The sequence below is a fragment of the Trachinotus anak genome, unplaced genomic scaffold (genome assembly GCF_046630095.1).
Source record: "Trachinotus anak isolate AG129_WGS33_773 ecotype Australia unplaced genomic scaffold, CSIRO_AGI_Tana_v1 ptg000013l, whole genome shotgun sequence".
In the NCBI taxonomy this organism is placed as follows: domain Eukaryota; kingdom Metazoa; phylum Chordata; class Actinopteri; order Carangiformes; family Carangidae; genus Trachinotus; species Trachinotus anak.
In genome coordinates this window covers 30,221,232-30,240,026 of record NW_027273864.1, presented here as the reverse complement: position 1 = coordinate 30,240,026, position 18,795 = coordinate 30,221,232, and the positions used below count along the sequence as shown (strand labels likewise).

The window sequence follows — 18,795 nt, the reverse complement described above, 5'->3', positions numbered from 1 at the left end:
AATAAATTTTATCCATTCTTTATTGTGGTCTGTCAAGCCTCAAAAGCCACCTGTTTGGCTTTAAGGGGCGCCACCAAAGGGTTTTACAGGTTACTGGATCAACTTTAAACCAGTTTTCAAAGACATCAAGGAGGCTCCACAATAGATGACAGACTGGCTCTATTCTTAGCACGGGACATTAATAGGAACATTCACTAGGCTGCTGCTGTTTTTTGCTTCCAATTTTGTAACTGCTGTGGTTATTCTGAAAATGTCCTGAATTGTCAACCCATATAAATTTGATTCTAAATCATCAGAGGAACAAGTAAAGCAGTTGTATAATCATGCCTGCGGTTTGATTTATGAGTCATCGAGTCATGTGATGATCTAAACCACTCACAGCTCTAACTGTCGGCTTCTGCATCCAAGTTACTGTAGAAGAGGAACTTTTACCTCAGTTCAAATGCAGAGCAGCTTTTTAACAGTTGTAGTTCAGTGTAACCTGGCGTTTGTTCAAGGTTGTTGATGGTGTAACAACCATAGACTGTAAATATAGATGGATGCAGCCTGTATGATGTCACCCACAGGTTTCTCAAGAGCAGTTTTGATGCTCGGAGTGGGCTGCTTTGCCGTCGCCATCTTGGCAGTGCCTGACTCCGCTTACTTCCTGTCTAATCTAAAAATGAGAAATTATTTGTTTGTACCAGGTTGTAAACATGTTTATTTCCGCTATAAGCCGGACATTTTAAAGTGGGAGTCTATTGGACTGACCAGACCAGGACCCAGACTCTAGTGGTCTAGGCTGCAGTTTTTATCACTTCAGTGTTGGCATGTTTTCACCTCTTACACACACCTATGCATACATTATAGATACAAACACACACAAAGGCTTTCATGTGAGTGAGAGGGGCCATGTCAGCGTTGGTCTTCAGACTCTTGTCCTGGGTATTCAGGACACTGGGGGGCAGATTTTCACCACATACAGTTTTGTTCATTGGATCCGTTTTAGGAAAATATGAAACTGATGTTTTTGGACTTTATTCAGATTTTGGCAAACAAAGGAGAACTGGCAGGCCAATTTTCAGCAGATTAAGTTAACTCATTTATTTGTCACAACATTACTTGTTGGATCGATCACTCCTCCAGTCAATGACGTATTTGACAGTTCTTGAATTATTACCTCAGCCAGCTAAAGGTATTTTACTTTCTATCAGCTATTTTTTAACTGATCCTGACACTCAGGACCTTTTAGAGGACAACCCTGAGTTTCAGCTGGCCAGTACTCAAAGGGTGAAGAGGTGAAAGCCACATTCCCCTAACAGACATACTTGAGGGAATTTTTTCCAAACCTACCTGGAACAGGTAGTAGAGGCCCCAGGCCAGGATGACGATGTAGTAGATATTCAGCAGGGACACAATCACAATGGAGGCGTAACCAATACCTGAAAAGATGGCAAAGGTCACGATGGTGATACAAGCAGACGTGAAACTGCAAAAAGCCACTGAAGGACAAAATGTGATCAGACTTTATAACACAGAGATATTTGGTTAATGGAAACAGGAACTGAAGCCTCTTTAAAATGACATTTAATGGGATTATTTATGAGAACATAAAAATCATCTGGGCTTTGAACTTGACCTGGTGCAAAGCACTGACATTTCCCTTTGTCCCTGTGTGACCACTGAGTAACCTTTTTCTTTTTTCTTCCTTCAACAAAGCTGCAGTTTTCACCTTATAAGTCACTGCAGTGTCTCCACTGTTTGTTTTTAGTGCTAGATTCTGATTGGCCAGAAAATAGGAAGTAATGGTTGCCAGCTCATAACGAAACAAGTGTCAGGAAATGTTTTTCAGGAAATGAGAACACAGACAGGTGATGTTTGATGGCTGAAGATCATGTGTAGATTGTGTAACTTCACTGTTAATTATTTATGGAAAAAACATGTAGAAAACTACCAGTTGTTGTACCAGTGATTTAAAAAAAATTAATAAAAACACCTCACCATGAAGACACGCTGTGTGAACTGATACTGGTCAATTAAAGGTAAAAGATAAATCATCCTCCACATCCTGAGTCTGCACTGATACATTTCAGTGTTGAAAGTGTTACTTCCTGTTTTGGTTGATTTTGCCTTTTCACTTAGGTTCAGGAAACACTTTGTCTGCCCCTCGTCTGCACTGTGAATCACTGTATTCACGAGCTGTAAATTGACATTTCTTCATTATTAACAGGTCTGGTCACTACTGGCGTTCACATAAGCTTGTTTTCATAAATACCCACAATGCATTTAGCTTGTTCAAGGTCTACGGAATTCAGGATTCAGTTAGTTTAACCTTCACTGCTGTCGCCCTGCACTTTCATTTAGTTTGATGTGTTTACAAGAGCGATTAACTGCGACAGCACTGACCTCGAGATGGAGCTGCTGGTAAACACAGGATCAAGGCTGTGTGTGTGTGTGTGTGTGTGTGTGTGTGTGTGTGTGTGTGTGTGTGTGTGTGTGTGATATACAGATAAGAAAATAAGAACAGGTGTTGAGGTTAGGATTTGGAGGTTGAAGGTTAAGTAATGATTGTGGTCACTGAAGGTCCTCGTAAGTATATTAGAAGAGCCTGTGAGTGTGTGTCTGTAGTATCATCAGTCAGCACACACACACACACACACACACACACACACACACATAGATGGCCAAATGACGTTGAAGGACATTAATTTGGATGAATGGCCTCTGTCGGCTGTGTGTGTGTGTGTGTGTGTGTATGAATGTGTGAACTACTTCACCATCATGTCCTTTTAATAACTCAACTAATTAGCAGCTGCTAAGCATCTGTATCTACAAACACACACACACACACACACACACTCGCTTGGATCACATGGAACAGTGCTGATCAAACAAACAGATGCGTCGCCCTCCATGATGTAATTTCTGGCGCTGACCTCAGCTGACCTCCCTCAGTCTGTTTACATTTGCAATTGATCCTTTTAAGCTCACAGCGCTGCTGTAAACATGAAGACTGAGGTGTCTGAGATATTATCTAGTGTCAGGCTGATCTCACCTGGTGTTACTGGCCTTTATAAAAAGGTTTATTAGAGTCACTGACCTGGCTTTCAACGGAAAACTAATTGATCTTAGAGCCAAGAAGCCACATGAAGTTATGACGAGGTCACTTATTATAGTTGTTTAGCAGATTTTTAATGTGATTTTGGCTGTGAGGAGTTGGACTGAGTCCGTTCCAGCTTGTCTCTAGTCTCCATGTTTGAAAAAGGTGGAGCTGAACCTACAGGAGCTTCTCAAAAGCCTCTCAAAATGTTTTACTGCAGAAAGGAACCATCTGTGAAGCAGCTGAGGCTCAGCGGCGTCACACAATGTCACCGAAAACAACAACAGCTGGAGAAAATCATCCCGTCTGCTTCCAGAGCCTGACTGAAGAATGTGACTGATAAACAGAATGAAGAATCTGCTGCCCTCGAAAACACACTTGTGTAATTTACATGATTGGTTAATGATATTTCATGTTTTCATGTTTGAAAAACAAAGTCTGAGTGGACTGCAGTGAAGAGCAGCAATACAAACACCAATGAGTCTAGTCTGTGACTTCTCTCTATTTACTCTGTCACTAAACCTTCCCTGATGCCAAGATTAACAAATGTGTATTTTGGTGGAGACAGTTGTTGTGTTGGTTGTCAAGTCCTGGTCGATTTTAATAGTTCTTTTTAGTTCCCAGTTTAAAGCTCCACACAGTCTAAAGGTAGATGTCCATGTGTTTGTGATTATAAAGCAGGTCTAGGTTCTATATTAATACTGTGAAAGTATCAAAGCCTCAGTCCACAGAGAAATGCACACAGCCTGTATTCAGACACTGAGCCTTAAAACCAGCCGTCAGGACTTCTGGAACTTTGTGATGTCACAACAAAGCAGTCACCGCTCTCAGTCACACCCAAAGCCCCGCCCACCTGGACCCACATCCAACCTTGCAGGATTTGGTTTCTCTGAGTGTTTACCTGAGATCTGCTACATTTTTAATGAATCACTCAAAAAACAGTCAGCCAATCAGAAGAGAGACTCAGATCCTCCCTTCTGATTGGCTCACTGTTTTCCTGTTGTTACTAGAGCTCTGACAGCACACTGCCTGACAATCAGAGCTGTTTTCTCTTCATTATTCAGTATGACATTGTGTTCATGTTGGGTCAGCCAGGATTATTTCGCTCTAACCAATCAGTGTGCCCTTCGCTTAGAGCAGAGTCAAAAATATGATGATTTAGGAGTTGTTATTTGTGCAGCTCGGCTCAGAACAACCAGCTACACTCATCTCATCAACGCTCGCCATCATTTTTTATTTTTTTCTTTGGAACAGATTGGCCCCTTCTTTTAATCCCGCCCACACAGCTCTGATTGGGTCAGTTGTTTTCAGTGAGCCCAGCATGTAAATTAAAGATGTGGGCAGAAATTCAGATGTCTGGGTGGTCACATGTCTTCTTCTTCTCTCTTTCTCAGATTCAAATCCATAAAGCTTTATTATCATGACAAAGACAGACAATTGTTTACATATTGATGTAAACCACCTGATATAATATTTTCTTATTTGTTCTTTGTTGTTTCCTCTGTTCTTTCCTTTCTCCCTCTTTTCCTCCTCCCTCTCTCCTCTTTCCTCTGCCCCACCTTTATATCTCTCCCCTTTTTTCTTGTCTTTATCAACCCATCTCCTCAGATCTCCCTGCTCTGCTTCTGTTCTCTCTCTCTCTCTCTCTCTGATGTGTTGCAGCGCTGTTGCCGTAGCAACGTGTGATTCAGGACACTCTGTACACCGTCTCGTGTGTGCGTGTGTGTGTGTGTGCAAGACGGCGGGGGGATAATGTGTCTGAAAGGAAGAAAGAACGTGTGTGCGTGTGAAAGTGAGAACAGCAAATAATTAAATCACAATAAAGAAATGATGATAAAAACTTAATTTATAAAGGAGAAGTAGAATTAGAGAAAAGAAACCCACTGAGAGCCGGATCGACAGTGATGAATACATTAACCTTATTCAGCTGGCAGCAAACAGAGGGAGAGGGGGAGGTGAGAAGAACTGAAGAAAGAGAAGTGGAAAGGCTGAGGAGGGAGAGGAAGGAAATATGATGAAGGAGTGGAGGAACAGGGGAGACGGCAGAGATTAGAAAGAGGAGCAGGGATGGGCAAAAAAAAACATGTCTCCATCTGATAACAGAAGAAAAATCAGGGAAGACATCTAAGAAATGTGCTTTCTTGGAAGCCTGCAGGTTTTCACAGGAGAGGAGGTGAGAGCTGGAGAAGGTTAAAGCAGAATAGAGGCCTCAGTGTGTTGGTGTACCAGCGCAGCCCTGGTTGCCTGGTAACGGTTGCAGGGTAAAGTCTCAGTAGTCTGAACGAAGGCGAGCCTGGTGTGACTCAGCCTTATGTTGCACAGCCATTCCTCTGTGAAAAACAGCAGAGGTCTGGAAAAATTTAAAGGCCGTGGTTAAGACCAGAAAAGCTGGTGACGGCGGCCCCCAGGCTCATCGCTCAGATTAGTGAGGTCACACAGGGGCGGGCCAAGGGGGCGGAGCTGTCGTCAGAGGTTGACGACAACTGGTTTGATCCATTGCTGTACCTGCCATCGCAAAGTACTTTTCACATTTGTTATATAATGTGTATCATGTGACCAGAAATCAACAAGGCTTTAGGTGGTTTAGGCTTTTTTTTCACGTGGGGGGAAACAGGATGTGGTGAACACAATGTTAACAAATCTTCACTTTTTAAGTTGATATGTTGAACTTGTTAGTAAAGAGACAAATCCCTCTGATACAGGGCAACGTGTTTCAGGCCCAACCAGCTCCTCCAGCCTGCACAACCGTCAACCCTCTGATACGACACATAGCAGTGTCTCCTGAAATAGCGCCTCTACGGCGGCAGGCATGCTGGACATTGGTTGTCATGGTTACTATAGTAAACACGCAGACTTTACTGAGAGCAGCGTACTTACCTTCATCGCCATGGTTACAATAATAACGGTCATGGCTGGGTTAGTTTTAGGAAAAGGTGGCGATTTGAGTTAAGCACTTCCTCAACATTAGACAATCTTTGTTGTCATGGTTACAGTAATAACAACAGATGGCAGAGCTGTGAGAGTTGTGGTCTGGACAAATAAACGATGAGCTGAAATTCACTGTAAAGCTCCGAGTATTATCATATTGTTTTCACATTATCATCAACAACAGACAAAATTCTTCATATAAACTCAAAGTTCCTTAAATCTCTGTATTTAATTTCTTAAATTTCCATATATTTGCACCATGACCATCACACCTTATTCTTCATATTAAAGTGTTCCTGTTCCCTCGTGAATGTAAACTATCATTTCAAAGATTAAACTGTCTCCACACACACCTGATCCAAGCTGGTCTACACAACCACTCATGTTATGACTGACACTGTGATGCTAAGGTCATCTACTAGCTAGGTTGTTAAGAGGCCTACTTACCAGTAAAGATGGGGCAGAGCTTCTCCCAGCAGGTGATGCCACCCTCGGAGGTGAACTGACCCAGGGCGACCTCCAGGAAGAAGACCGGCAGACCTCCGCCAAACAGGAAGATGAAGTAGGGGATGAGAAATGCACCTGGGTGGGGGGAAGAAGGGATGGAGCAACAGCAGGATGACGTTCAGGAAGAGTTGTAACAGATAATTCAAATTCACAACGGAGCACGACTGATAAGTATGTAAATAAACAGCTGCAGAGCTGTCAAGCCTTACCTCCACCATTCTTATAGCAGAGGTATGGGAAACGCCAGACGTTCCCTAAACCAACAAAGCCGCCGGCCACAGACAGGACAAAGTCCAACTTGCTGGCCCACTTCTCCCGCTGGGGGTGTTTGCCCTCTGCCTCGTCTTCAGGCCGAGTGCCGGGGCTCTTACCGGGAGATGGCTTCAGAGTGTCCTTATGGAAATCCTTCAGGCACTGAAGTTTCTCTTTCTGAGCCATTCTGTAGAAACAGGAGATAGAGGATAAATCCAGTGAGAATTAGTCTGAGAATAACCCACAGACAGCAGCTTTTAAAGTGTTTAAACATGCATGCTTCGTCATTCAACATAAACCCTGGGCTGTTCAATATATTACAAGTTAAATGGATTTTCAGATTTTAACAGAACCACTTGATTGCTGCTGGCCACCTGCCAAAGTGGCTGGTAGACCGACACACGAGCCACAACCCGAGATTTTCCAGCTCCAGACTTTGGCTGGTGGCAGGAGTCTCTCAGTCCAGGCTAACCGACAGAAATCATCTGGGTCTGGAACCTTCAGAACATGTGCTGAGAGAACAGAGGGACATCCAGGCTGTCGTAAACACTCTTCAGAAATATAAAGACTGGGAAGCACATTATGGAAAGTAAGTGTTTATATACAGTATGTGTACTTCAAATGCACAATCTTGACTTTCCACTTCCATGAATTTTCTACATCTGAAGCAACAAGGTTGTTTTTTTCCACTGCACTAGAGACAGATTCCTATGCAAATTTCTCCTTTGTCTCCTTCATCACATGTTATTACCTGCCCTACACTGGAAGTCATCCTTTACAATTCAGCGTGGGGGACATAAGCTGTGTCTCACGGCTCGTCTTCTTTGAGATAAATGAAGCTTCCCTCAGTCATGAAAACGGCTTGTGCAAGATTAACCTGCAAAACCGAGAACGCCTCTTTCTCCTCAACTGACTCCACTCGACGGATGCAGTTCCACCCACCGTGGTTTTGTTTCACACCACATTAAAAAAAACAATGCTTGGTTGAATTTGTGTTTGTGTTGCTCAAGAAAGCAGCTTGTAAGCAAATGCACATGATTCATGTGCAAGTGCTCTGCTGGTGTGCGATTCTACCGGGCAGCCACAGCTTGGCAGCAGAGGTGCCTGCAGCCTGATCGCTCTCCGGTCTGTTTAACATCACCTTCTATGGTCTTCAGAACGAAACAAGAAGTAGTGGCTAACTTTGTGCATCAGTCCCAGCTTAGCTGACTCTCAGCTCATGTTGCTGCCTATCAGATAACAGTGTTCAGAAGCCACCGCCGCACCACATTCTGTTTGGACTGAGACTGACTTTTTTTCCAGGTCAGTGTCTGTGACGTTATTTTATGCCAGCTCAGATAAATGGTGTCACTGTGATCCGGTCAAATGATCTAAACTATACATGTGGCACAGGACAGTGAAACAGAATATCAGCCGAAATAGGGCAACAGATTAAGGTCGGGTTCTGATGCTGCTGCTGCTGCTGCTGCTTTAATGGATGTGATTCAGAGTTTCTTTCCTTAATGTCACAGTCTAACAATTCTCTTATCAAATATTTTCTTCTTTAGAAAATTTTCCCATTTCACGATGAAACGTGACTCTGTGATTGGTTGGATGTCTGAGCGGGAAAGCGATCAGGGCCACAATGACACAACAAGAGCTGTAAATTTCCACCTGACAGTGGCCACGAGAGAGCGAGAGAGAGAGAGTCAGGGAGAGAGTCAGACATGCTTAGAAGTCAGTAGATGTCTGTCACTGTGGAAAATGTCACGTCTTTATCTCTTTCCATCTGCCAGACTGCTGTGCCCTCAGCTTTTCTCTCTTTGTCTCACTCATTCATTCCCTGAAGACAAGATTAGCTTCTAGATAAATCCCCCAGTGTTGCTTTCGCTTACTACCTACAGATACATTCTTTTTTGTTGTGTCACTACCATGAACGTACTCGAAACACAGGAGCAACATGCACCTGACCGGTAAAATAAAAACACTTTTTCCCTTAAAGACATATCTGATTATTTGTCAAAGGTTCCATCAAACAAGTTAATGATTTCACAAACTCAGACACACACTCATTTATCTTCATGACCAACTTCCTACACAGTTAATTAATAACACTGAGAGGAAACTGAGAGCACTTGCTTCGTGTGTGTGAGTGAGCATTTCCTGCTGTGAGAGACAGTGGACTCCATTATGTCGCTAACAAACTGTTAACATCCGTAGATAGTACAGTAATGGCCCTGAGTGATAGTGATATGACTTCCAGTATAGAAGTGGACTGACATATTAATGTGAATAACAAAACCAGCTCTGAGAGATAAGAGTCTGTCCTGCAGCGCTGCCACATGCTCATTGGCCACAGAGAGATTAGAATAATTGATTCTGTGTTTTTGGACACAGCTGAATGAACTGGTGGTTAAAACCAGACACCTGAAAGGTAGGGGACCCAGAACTGAGCCTTGTGTCACGATGTGGAAACTCTACACATGTGTAAACACTGAAATTATAAGTAAAATATATCAAAAGAAGCTTCTTATTGGTTACACTGGGAACAACACAACGTGACAATAAACTCTTTTTTCTGTTTTTCTTCATCTCTAATTTCTTAATCTTTACAAGGAAAACATCACATAAAGCGTTTATCTCCTGGCCTTGAGCCTTCAGTTCACACTGAGCTCCTCTTTGTCACAGGATGGAAATAACTGCTGATATTCTGCCATCTGCAACACTAACAATATCTGTACTGAAGAAGAAGAAGAAGATGGGGATGAGGACAATGATTACATTTAATGAGATACCTTGTAGAAGATCAGTGAAAGATACACAATGAATGCTGATGCACATTAACATCAATTATTAAAGAAATTATCTATGTCATTTAATAAAGTTGCCTGTTTTGCTTCTTTACGTCTCTGTATCCTCCGAATCCACAGAGCTTTTACAGTTGTGTTACCTAATCACCCTCTGGTGTCGTTTTACAGGATTAAAATCCTCTGCTGTCTGGAAGGTGAAGTATTTTGTGTCACAGATTCTTTTGTTAAATGCTTCTCTAGTTCGTCTGAGTAACAACTGTTCTCCACAGAACATGCACTCAGAACCTCAGTCCATCTCAACACCAGCAAAACTGATAGGTTGCAAGAGGTTCAGCATTATGAGGACGTACAGTAGCATCCTGTAATGTCTTGTTTGTAGCAAAGGCAAATTAGTCATGGTGCTACTCCGCTTCTTGTACCAACAAAGAGTCAATGTGCTCGCACTGCCCTTTCCCCTGCTGAAAAATATTCCTGGCCGGAAACAGCGCCACCCTGCACATACGAAGAAAAAGACCGGAGCACCTACCGTCGTCAATACATAGCATTGTGAGCCTTGTGCTAACAAGTGGACCTTGCACCACCAGATTCTGTGCTGTGTGCAGAAGCACATGAATAACTGGGTGCTCACATGGTGGATCGAATGAAGCAGCTAGAAATGAGTTTTCTTCAGGGGGTGGCTGGGCCAGTGAAAGAAGTCAACTCAAGTAGATCAGGCGTCTGAACCAGGTGTGTCCTGGACTCCTCTCTATAGAGGCGTCCGACGGTGTGGACGGTGAGAGCAGTACCAGATCCACACTGGAGGGATTACGTATCCCATCCAGCTGGTGAATGCTTCGGGACGCTCCACAAAGAGGTGGATGATGATGTGGTCGGGGAAAAGAGGACATGGGGTACCCTGTTTACTGTACAACCACCACAACCCTGATCCAGATAAGTGGTGGAAAGTGGACGGAACAAAGTGCTGAGTAGCTGAAAACAGCACCACCCTGAGAAGATCCAGAGAAAATGTCTCTGTGCTGTTTTATTATCAGAAGAGGAATTTGCAGATTTAGATTTCAAGAAAACAGATTTGTCTTCTGGAAGTTCTAAAAGTCATCAGAGTTGAAATTCTCAGACGACAGCGGAGATATATTAGCAGGAAACGTTGCTGTTGCACTGCTGCCTACAAAACTACCTCCAGAGAGCGAGACTGGCCGTGGGAACCGCGATGCAACGTGGGACAACTTAAAGCTCAGGCCAAAAGCTCCGTGTAAAACATAGAGACTCATTGTCTGGTGCTGTGTGTGTGCGTGTGCGTGTGCGTGTGCGTGTGCGTGTGCGTGTGCGTGATCACTGGATCCAGACTCTGGACCCACATACAGTGACTTCAGAACCCAGCCAGCACCACACACACACACACACACACACACACACACACACACACACACACACACACACACACACACACACACACACACACACACACTTACTTCACTCCCTAACCACTTACATAACACACTCTCCTATTTTAAGACCATGTACATTTCCACTGGGCTGACCGCCCCCCTCCTCCTTCTCCACATTCTCTGCTCCATATTTCTCCTCCTTCTCTTTCTTCTCCTCCTCCAGTCTCCTTCTTTCCCCCTCCTCCAGGTCAGCGATGTGTGTTTCATTGCTGCGAATGGGCCACTGAGGTCTTCAGTGTACGAACCGTGATGTAAGTGAGTGGATTCTAGTTTGACTGAAAGTCCAATTGAATATTTTATCAAACCAATAATCCACAGAAACCAGTATGTGAGGAAGTTCCTCCACTAACACTGGGCTTCCTCTCCCTCTTCACTTGTACTGTTCTCCTCTTTCTTCTTCTCATCCTTTCTGTCTCATCCACCTCTTCTTTTCTCCTAACATCTTCTTCATCATCTATCCCTTCCTTTTTCTTCTCCTCTTCCATTGTCTCCTCACTCTTTTTCTGTCTGTTTCCATCACTCTTTCTGCTTCCTCTTCTCCTTCTTCTTTTCATTCAGTCTTTAAATCCTCCTCGATATCTGCTCCTCTCTTTAATCACTCCACATCATCTTTGAATTCCATTCTTTTACCACCCTTCATCCTCCTCTGTCTCTCCAACAACATTTTCATTTATGCCCTCCTTCCTTCCTTTGTATCTTCCTTTTCCTCCTACCCTGCTGTGTAAGCCTCATTTTATCCTCAAACCCATTTGACACTTTTCATTTTAGAGAAACAAAAAGACACAAGTTATTGTGAGATAGAGAGAAACAGAGGGACAGAATAAAAGAGGGAGAACAAAAGAGCTGTTAAAAGTTAACCAGTGAAGAGAAACTGAGAAACTGATGGGGGTGGCAAAATGAAAACGGGAGGGGCATATAGGTACAGACATGTCACAGAAAGTGAGAAAATGTGAAAGTCTCACACAGACAAAGACAAAAATAGATGCAAGAGTATCAGGACGAGCCGGCATGTGAGAGACAACAGAGGGAGAAGGATGTATAGTGTAGAGGTGCATTCCTCTCAGTCTTATTTAACCAGAGTCAACAGTCACTGTTGATTCTTGGTAAGTTTTTGTTTTTTGCACCACAGGTTACAGCAGGTCAGCGGGCTTCAGTCCTGTTTACACACCATGCCAGCATTCATCTCTGAACCACACACTCTCAGCCCCACTAAGATCTGAACACACTGTCAGGGCACAACTGTTCATGAGATTATCAGCATGTGTAGTATCAGTATCTCTCCACACTTCCCAAAAAAAAACAGGTTTATTTTGGTTGATCAGGAGGGGTTTGACCTGAAACTGCAGTTCATCATGAACTTTGTGCTTTCTGTAAAAACACACCAGCTCTTTTTTTTTTTTTTTATCACTTTCACCCTGCATCCATGTCGTATTGCAGAAATGGAAGGTACAAACAGCTAATTTCACATGAACACTGTGGAGTCAGACGAATACTTGGCTGCCAGTAAGTCTCAGTCATGAGATTCTTCAAAAACAAAGGTGAACTACTCTACTTTTGCCAGCAGATGGTGCTTAACCTGTAGGACATGCAGGATTATTATGGACAGAGCTGCACAAAATCATCATTTCTGATCAGTAAAATACGAATTGGTATGGTCAGTCAATCAGTTGACACTTTAGACATGAAACTCTATCAATTAGATACTGTCTCTGGTGTAGTTGTAGTTTGAGTGTTTTGAAGAAGGGACACAGTCAGTGTGGCCTTTTAGTGTTTTTCCATGCAGATGAAGGAAGTTTGGGAAATTCTGCATGAAGCACATCATTTCATAACATATGCTACACTCTCTGATGGCAGCATGGACAGCAGCAAACAGTTAAAGATAGAGACTGAGCTGTGATCTCAGATGTGTTCGCTGTGAAATGATCACTCAGAGAGGAAGTTAGAAGCTCGTTCGTGACAACTGCTGTGTCGTCTGCATAGAGAGGTGTGACTGTGGAGGGAAAGCCCGACCTCGTGCTTGTGGGGCAACACTGCCGACTGTCCTCTACAGGAAGTAGCTAAGGTTTGTTCAAGGAATCACTAGATTTGTCTGTAGGTGCTTTTTTGAAAAAAAAAATATGGGTCTGAAAAGTTCAGTACTCTACAAACAAAGGCACCAAGCTGGCAGGAATGTTTGCTCAAGTCATTTTGAAAGAGGAACGACCAATGGGACCTTATCACTCAGTCAGTCAGTCAACAACTTTTGTGTTTAAAGGACTCATCGCACTGTTGCTGCCTCCAGAACAGAGCAACAGAGCTTCATCACTGACCGATTTGCCAAAACCTGGCATTTGTTTTGACAATGTTGGCCTAAATACCAGAGGAATTACAATACTCACACTCACTCAGAATAACCAATATCAAACTTGATACTGTGAAGAGTAATTGGATTTTTTTCAGTCTAAATAAAGTAGAAATACTTCTGATAAAACAATCTCCACCCACTTGCTTGTTCTGGCAGATTCATTTTGCGCAGTTGTCGTGAAACTGCAGATTTCACCTCTGGGATTTCTCGTCCATGTTGACTGAAAGTTGAGTTTGACAGTTGATTCTTGGTGTTGGCAGCCGACAAAACAATCTCCCCCCGAGGTCCACCTACTCGCTTGTTCTGGAGCTTTTTGGCTGCGTCACACAGTCTTCATCAGCAGACTGAGTTTGCTCAGTTGACATGGAATTACAAACTTTTCATGAAATATTTAATTTGAAAGCTGCTACTTCTTCTTCCTACTTCTGGTTGTTTTAAAAAGACTTTTAAAAAATCCAGTATGTCCCCAGTCTGCTGGTGAACAGGGTCCAACAGCCACATCTCAACAGTAGATCCACCCATTTGCTTGTCCTGGAACTTTTTGGTCATATCACATGATCTTCATCAGCAGCAGAGTTTGAGTTGACATTAAACTGCAGATTAACGAACTTTCCATGAAATCTTCCAAGCTGCTTCTAGTTGCTTTGATCATCCACTTTTGGTTGATTATCAAATTTTGATGCAAAGATTTGGAAAATCGTTCACATCTTTGGTGGACAGGTCCAACAGCCTGAAGAGGACATTCACCCATCCATCATCCTGACACTGCAGGGAGATGTGCACTTGATATCAGGCTACACAGTTAAGCCCGCCCCTCCTTGGGCACTTCACCATCTGCTGCCAAAGTAAACGGACTCTTTCAAAGCTGCCAACCATGATTAGTTGCACTTCAAGCTAAAAGTACAACACAGTTTTACAAAATCATATGAGATTAATGGCGCAGCTCTAATGACACTGAAGACACTGTGCACTAACATGAGTGTGTAGGTCAAGGATTCATGCTGGTTAATATGTAGAGTAGTAGTGAAGCTCCAGCCGCAACTGAAGACAAGGACACGCGGTCGTAAAAGTTTGGCAGCAGCTCCTGTCGAATAACTGGGTGATGTTTTTATTCACTGTGTCACCGTCGGCTCCCGCTCCCTCTCAGTTTTCACTTGAAGAAGCTACTCTGGAAATGCTGCCATGCCTGTGGCTGAGATTTCACCAACACACACACACACACACACACACACACACACACAAACACACACACAGACACATTCCACTAACCTCAGGTTTCTGACTCAATAAATGATTTAACAACAAACAAGCCTGCAGTTAACACAGCAGCCTTCAGTGCTGACAGACAGACACACACACACTGACAGGAAGACAAACAACCAAAACTACAAAATTCCAACATTTTCACCTAAATTAACGTCCGTTTGGCACAACAGCAGGATCAGGGGGAGGGTGTTAAACTATCCAGTCCATTAAAACTGAGACATTTTCTTCTGTGAACATGTGATTGGAGGATTTTCCCTTGAAATACCCGTTGATGCATTTCATGTGTTCAACGTCAAAACCCTAAAGCTTGGACTGCAAACATGGTCATCCTCAGAACCATGAAGGTTTGGTGCTGGAGAGCACCAGGTTAACTCTGAATCCAGTTTATTGATCTATTCAGGTTTAACTTTCTCTGATATTAAGGCTGAATGTAAGAAATAACTTTGCAAACTATGCAAATCCTAAAATTCAGAAATTGTTGTTCAAAGCATTAGAAGTAAATTACATTTAATTACTCGCCTGCCTGAATGTTTTGCAATACTCTGCACTAATTTAAAAAAAAAACAGTCAAATGTTGCTCTGAGCGTTGACAACTGGGTAATTTTCCAATGTTGAAGCTGATCCAAAATGGAACCAGCCTCCTGCTATCACAAGCCGACCACATGCAGCTCTCATGAAACCTCTTCATATGGCACATACAGAGTCAGAGGACAAGCACCCACCACAGCAACACTTACACACACACAGCTGTCTGCAGAGATGTGTTTTAAAAACGATGCAGTTCCGCAGGCATTTCATATTTGAGGCGCACTAGATGTTGAAAACAACAAAAATGACGCAAAATACACGCAACATAACTGCGCTTCTTTTTTGCAAGTTGAAACAAAGCTCAGCACATTTTCCAACATCTCATCTTCAATGTCACGACAAGTGGTTCATCAGCAACAAAAAGAGCAAGTTAAAGGAGGAAGCGAGACAAAGGTGGAGAGACGCTGGAGAGAGAGAGAGAGAGAGAGAGAGAGAGAGAGAGAGAGAGAGAGAGAGAGAGAGAGAGAGAGACTCGTGGTTCGGAGGAGCGGCGTGCGCCTGCCGAGCCGCCGCGCTCTGAGCGCCTCACTTCCTCCATCATGGCATTAAATAAAAGAGAAGTCAAAGCCACGGAGCACAAATGAGAGCAGGATAATTCATTTCGTTTGAGCAGAATACAAATTTATACAGATGTTAAAAAAAAGCCGCAGACTGTTTGACTGTAGCCTTTATGACAGAAAAAGAACCAAGAGAGTCCAAAGATGGACCCGCATCCTACACAGGAGTAAACTGAGAATAAACCTCGAAGCCCAGCATTAAAACAACGAGCTGCATTTCAGCTGGTCAGGACGGACAGATCCACCGGTTCCCCGCTGAGCGCTCAGACCAGCGCACATCCCTCTGTCACACAGCCCACCGCCACGCCGCCAACTCTGGCCTTTTTTCCATCTCATTAATGCCCATTAACTGTTTCTTAATTGGTTTCCTTTGTTTGCACAAACCTGTTTTCATTCATACACAATGAGGACACACATGAAGCCGTTAGGATCTTATTTCTAATAAAAACCATGAAAGAACAGCGTAGAAATCTCGCCCTGTCCTGCCCTAAAGGTGTGCATGAAGATGTCGGGTTTTTTCCTTTACCTGCTCTGTTGATGTGATTTTGTATTTTATTTTGTCCTTTTAATGTCCTCTGAGCACGGTCCCTTGTCCGTGTCTTCTTGTCCGTGTCCTCCGGTGTCCGTGAGAGCGACTGAGGGCTGGACGCGTCGGTAGCCTATATTTTAGCCTATTTATAAGCCTCTCTTTTTGACATTTGTCTCTTAAAACGGGGGGACCGGAGACATCAGCGGCAGTGGAAAATCACCGGCCTGCCTACCCGGGTGTCTGATGCCTTCAGGGCCCGCAGACACCATGGGAATTAATGCATTTACGGCTGTAGCTTGTTTCTTGTCATGTTTTTGGCTTTAGGTGAACTTTTTGCTTCTGATTGTTGATGTAAACTGTTGCGATCGATTAGAATTAAAATATTATTTTTCTAAATTCTCAGTAAATGACATTTTGAAGGCAAGAGGTTTCCACGGCATCATCATCGGGACCTGTTGATGCTGTATGAGCCGCTTTTTCTCCAATTAATCACATTTTACACAAGTGAAGAGGCATTAATGGAATATAAAGACTGCCCCGCTAGGGTAACTCTCTTGTTGCACCTGAGATGATGATCGATAGGCGACATCTGTGTGAATTATCCCAAATCAGATGCCAGCGGCTGCAAACGCAAACATGCTTTATGCACTTTGACCCTGATCATCCTGGCACACAGCAGCTCTGTTCCCGTTCATTTTATCTTCACCTTCCAACCACCGGCTTTTGAAGACTCCGCTGATGATGATTTTAGTTTTCAAAAGAAGTGCAGCTTTACGAGCAACACGTGAACGCAGCATTAAGGAGCATTAAAGTGGCGGTTCTCCCCACCCATTTCACGAGCTGGTTGGTTGGTAGGCTATCTGAACCTCACGGGCACACGCTCAGAATCTAATGCGCGCTCCCTGAGCCCCCCCCCCCCCCCCCCCCCCCCCCCCAGCAGCAGGTCCACCCCACTGTGGACATAAAGAAGCACAGTGTGAAGAGTGCATGATGCAGGTTCTCCACGCAGAGTAACAGCAGCAGCTGTTACTCAGTGAAATGCTGCAATGAAATCAGGGTTAGGGTCAGGTTTTGTTTTATAATATAGAAAATATACATTTATTATTTCACAGTCATCTTTATTAGTATTTGACCCTGAGGCAGGCCTGTCACTTCAGCGGAGGGTTCATAGTGATTTTCATCTTTTCAATGGTCACAGTTTGTAGAAACTTTACAGAAGTATCACCTTAACAAAGAGGGGTGGACTGGGACAAAAAGAAATGGCTTTGATTGGATGGTCAATATGGCAGAGCCAATCAATCACACCGCCTGAATATGTAAACAACCGTGCCACTCCCGAAAAACACTAAAGCCGTGCCATGAATGAGAGGGAATCGAGGAAACAAAAACGCCTTCAGAGTTATATAAACTGTAAACTCACCGAGTCAAAAAGGATGCAGCTGAACTGCTGCAGTGAATCCTTTACAAAAGAAGCGATGGCCCCCTGGGGTGAAAGCTTGATTATTTTCATAATCATTTAAATCATTTCATTACACCTTGTTTTGCTACAGGAGCCACTTTCTCAATAAACCATAGCTAACAATATATACAATCAGGTCCAGAATTATTGGGGCAAAAAATGCATTGATGTAATAACACACCAACACAAAAGCTGGGTCCCAGACAGACTGCTCTGCAGGCTAATGAATAACTGAACAAATGCTGCTAAACGCTGTTAATGCTGATGACTGGTTGTAAACAATGATGTTCTTCCAGTATCACATCGTCTTAGAGAAAACATTAAAAGGTATTTTGAGTTCACCAGGGAAAACATAACAGAGCTAGCTTGCTAGCTGCTAGCAAACATTGTGCACAGTGGTGTTAGCTAGCCACAGTGACATGTGATCATGGTCACAGAGAGCTGCAGGAACGAGTCCTAACCCCCACATTTTATCACTTCCTGTTTCCTCGTTCTGGAGTCACTGGGTTGTTTGAGTGGGTTTCTGCTAAGACGACTGAAACAAGGTCTTAAGGTCTCTTAACACAAGCTCATGACATGTGTGACATGTTTTATACTCCAGACATGATTTTTTTTTTTACATTAAGTGGCTAAATTAGACTAGGGAGGTTGTGGGGGACGTTGAACATCACCATGTCAAACATGAAAATCAGTCTACTTGTGCTTTTGCAAACTATGACTACATTTCTGTGAGGCTTTTGCAGAAGAGGTAAGTTGGAAGGTTAGTGTCACCAAGGAAATGAGCAGAGGGACGGAGTTTGGAGAACGATTTGAATACTTAGACTGATGTTGAGGCGGGTGTGTTTACATATCTAATACAAAATTCAAATTACATGGGGGGCACATAAAGTTTATGACCCAACTGTTCAGTTGTCCATTGTGTTGCAGAACCTTATAGGGCCACCCTACCTTTATTTGGGGTATATTCAATTTTTCTTTTTTTTAACTGAATTTTTTTTTTTTTTTTTTCTTTTTCTTCTAAATGGATCAAATTTCTTTGCTTATTCACTGTT

The 18,795-nt window shown here is 43.2% G+C and overlaps 1 protein-coding gene across 2 annotated transcripts in view; it reads right to left on the bottom strand.

The window, feature by feature from the left end:
- The window catches only part of LOC139630743 (sodium- and chloride-dependent taurine transporter-like), a 33,899-nt gene extending 17,375 nt beyond the window's left edge, over positions 1 to 16,524 (bottom strand). Inside the window, exons 1-4 of one of the 2 annotated variants that reach the window (XM_071494426.1) lie at positions 16,282 to 16,524; positions 6,724 to 6,953; positions 6,455 to 6,589; positions 1,333 to 1,421 (exon numbers count right to left, since the gene is read on the bottom strand). In XM_071494426.1, the coding sequence (XP_071350527.1) occupies positions 1,333 to 1,421; positions 6,455 to 6,589; positions 6,724 to 6,952 (453 nt within the window). In that variant the 5' untranslated portion in view covers position 6,953; positions 16,282 to 16,524. Of the gene's footprint in view, positions 1 to 1,332; positions 1,422 to 6,454; positions 6,590 to 6,723; positions 6,954 to 13,484; positions 13,507 to 16,281 lie in introns of those variants that run through there. The other variant, XM_071494428.1, reaches the window with a different exon arrangement.
- Positions 16,525 to 18,795: the final 2,271 nt, after the last annotated feature.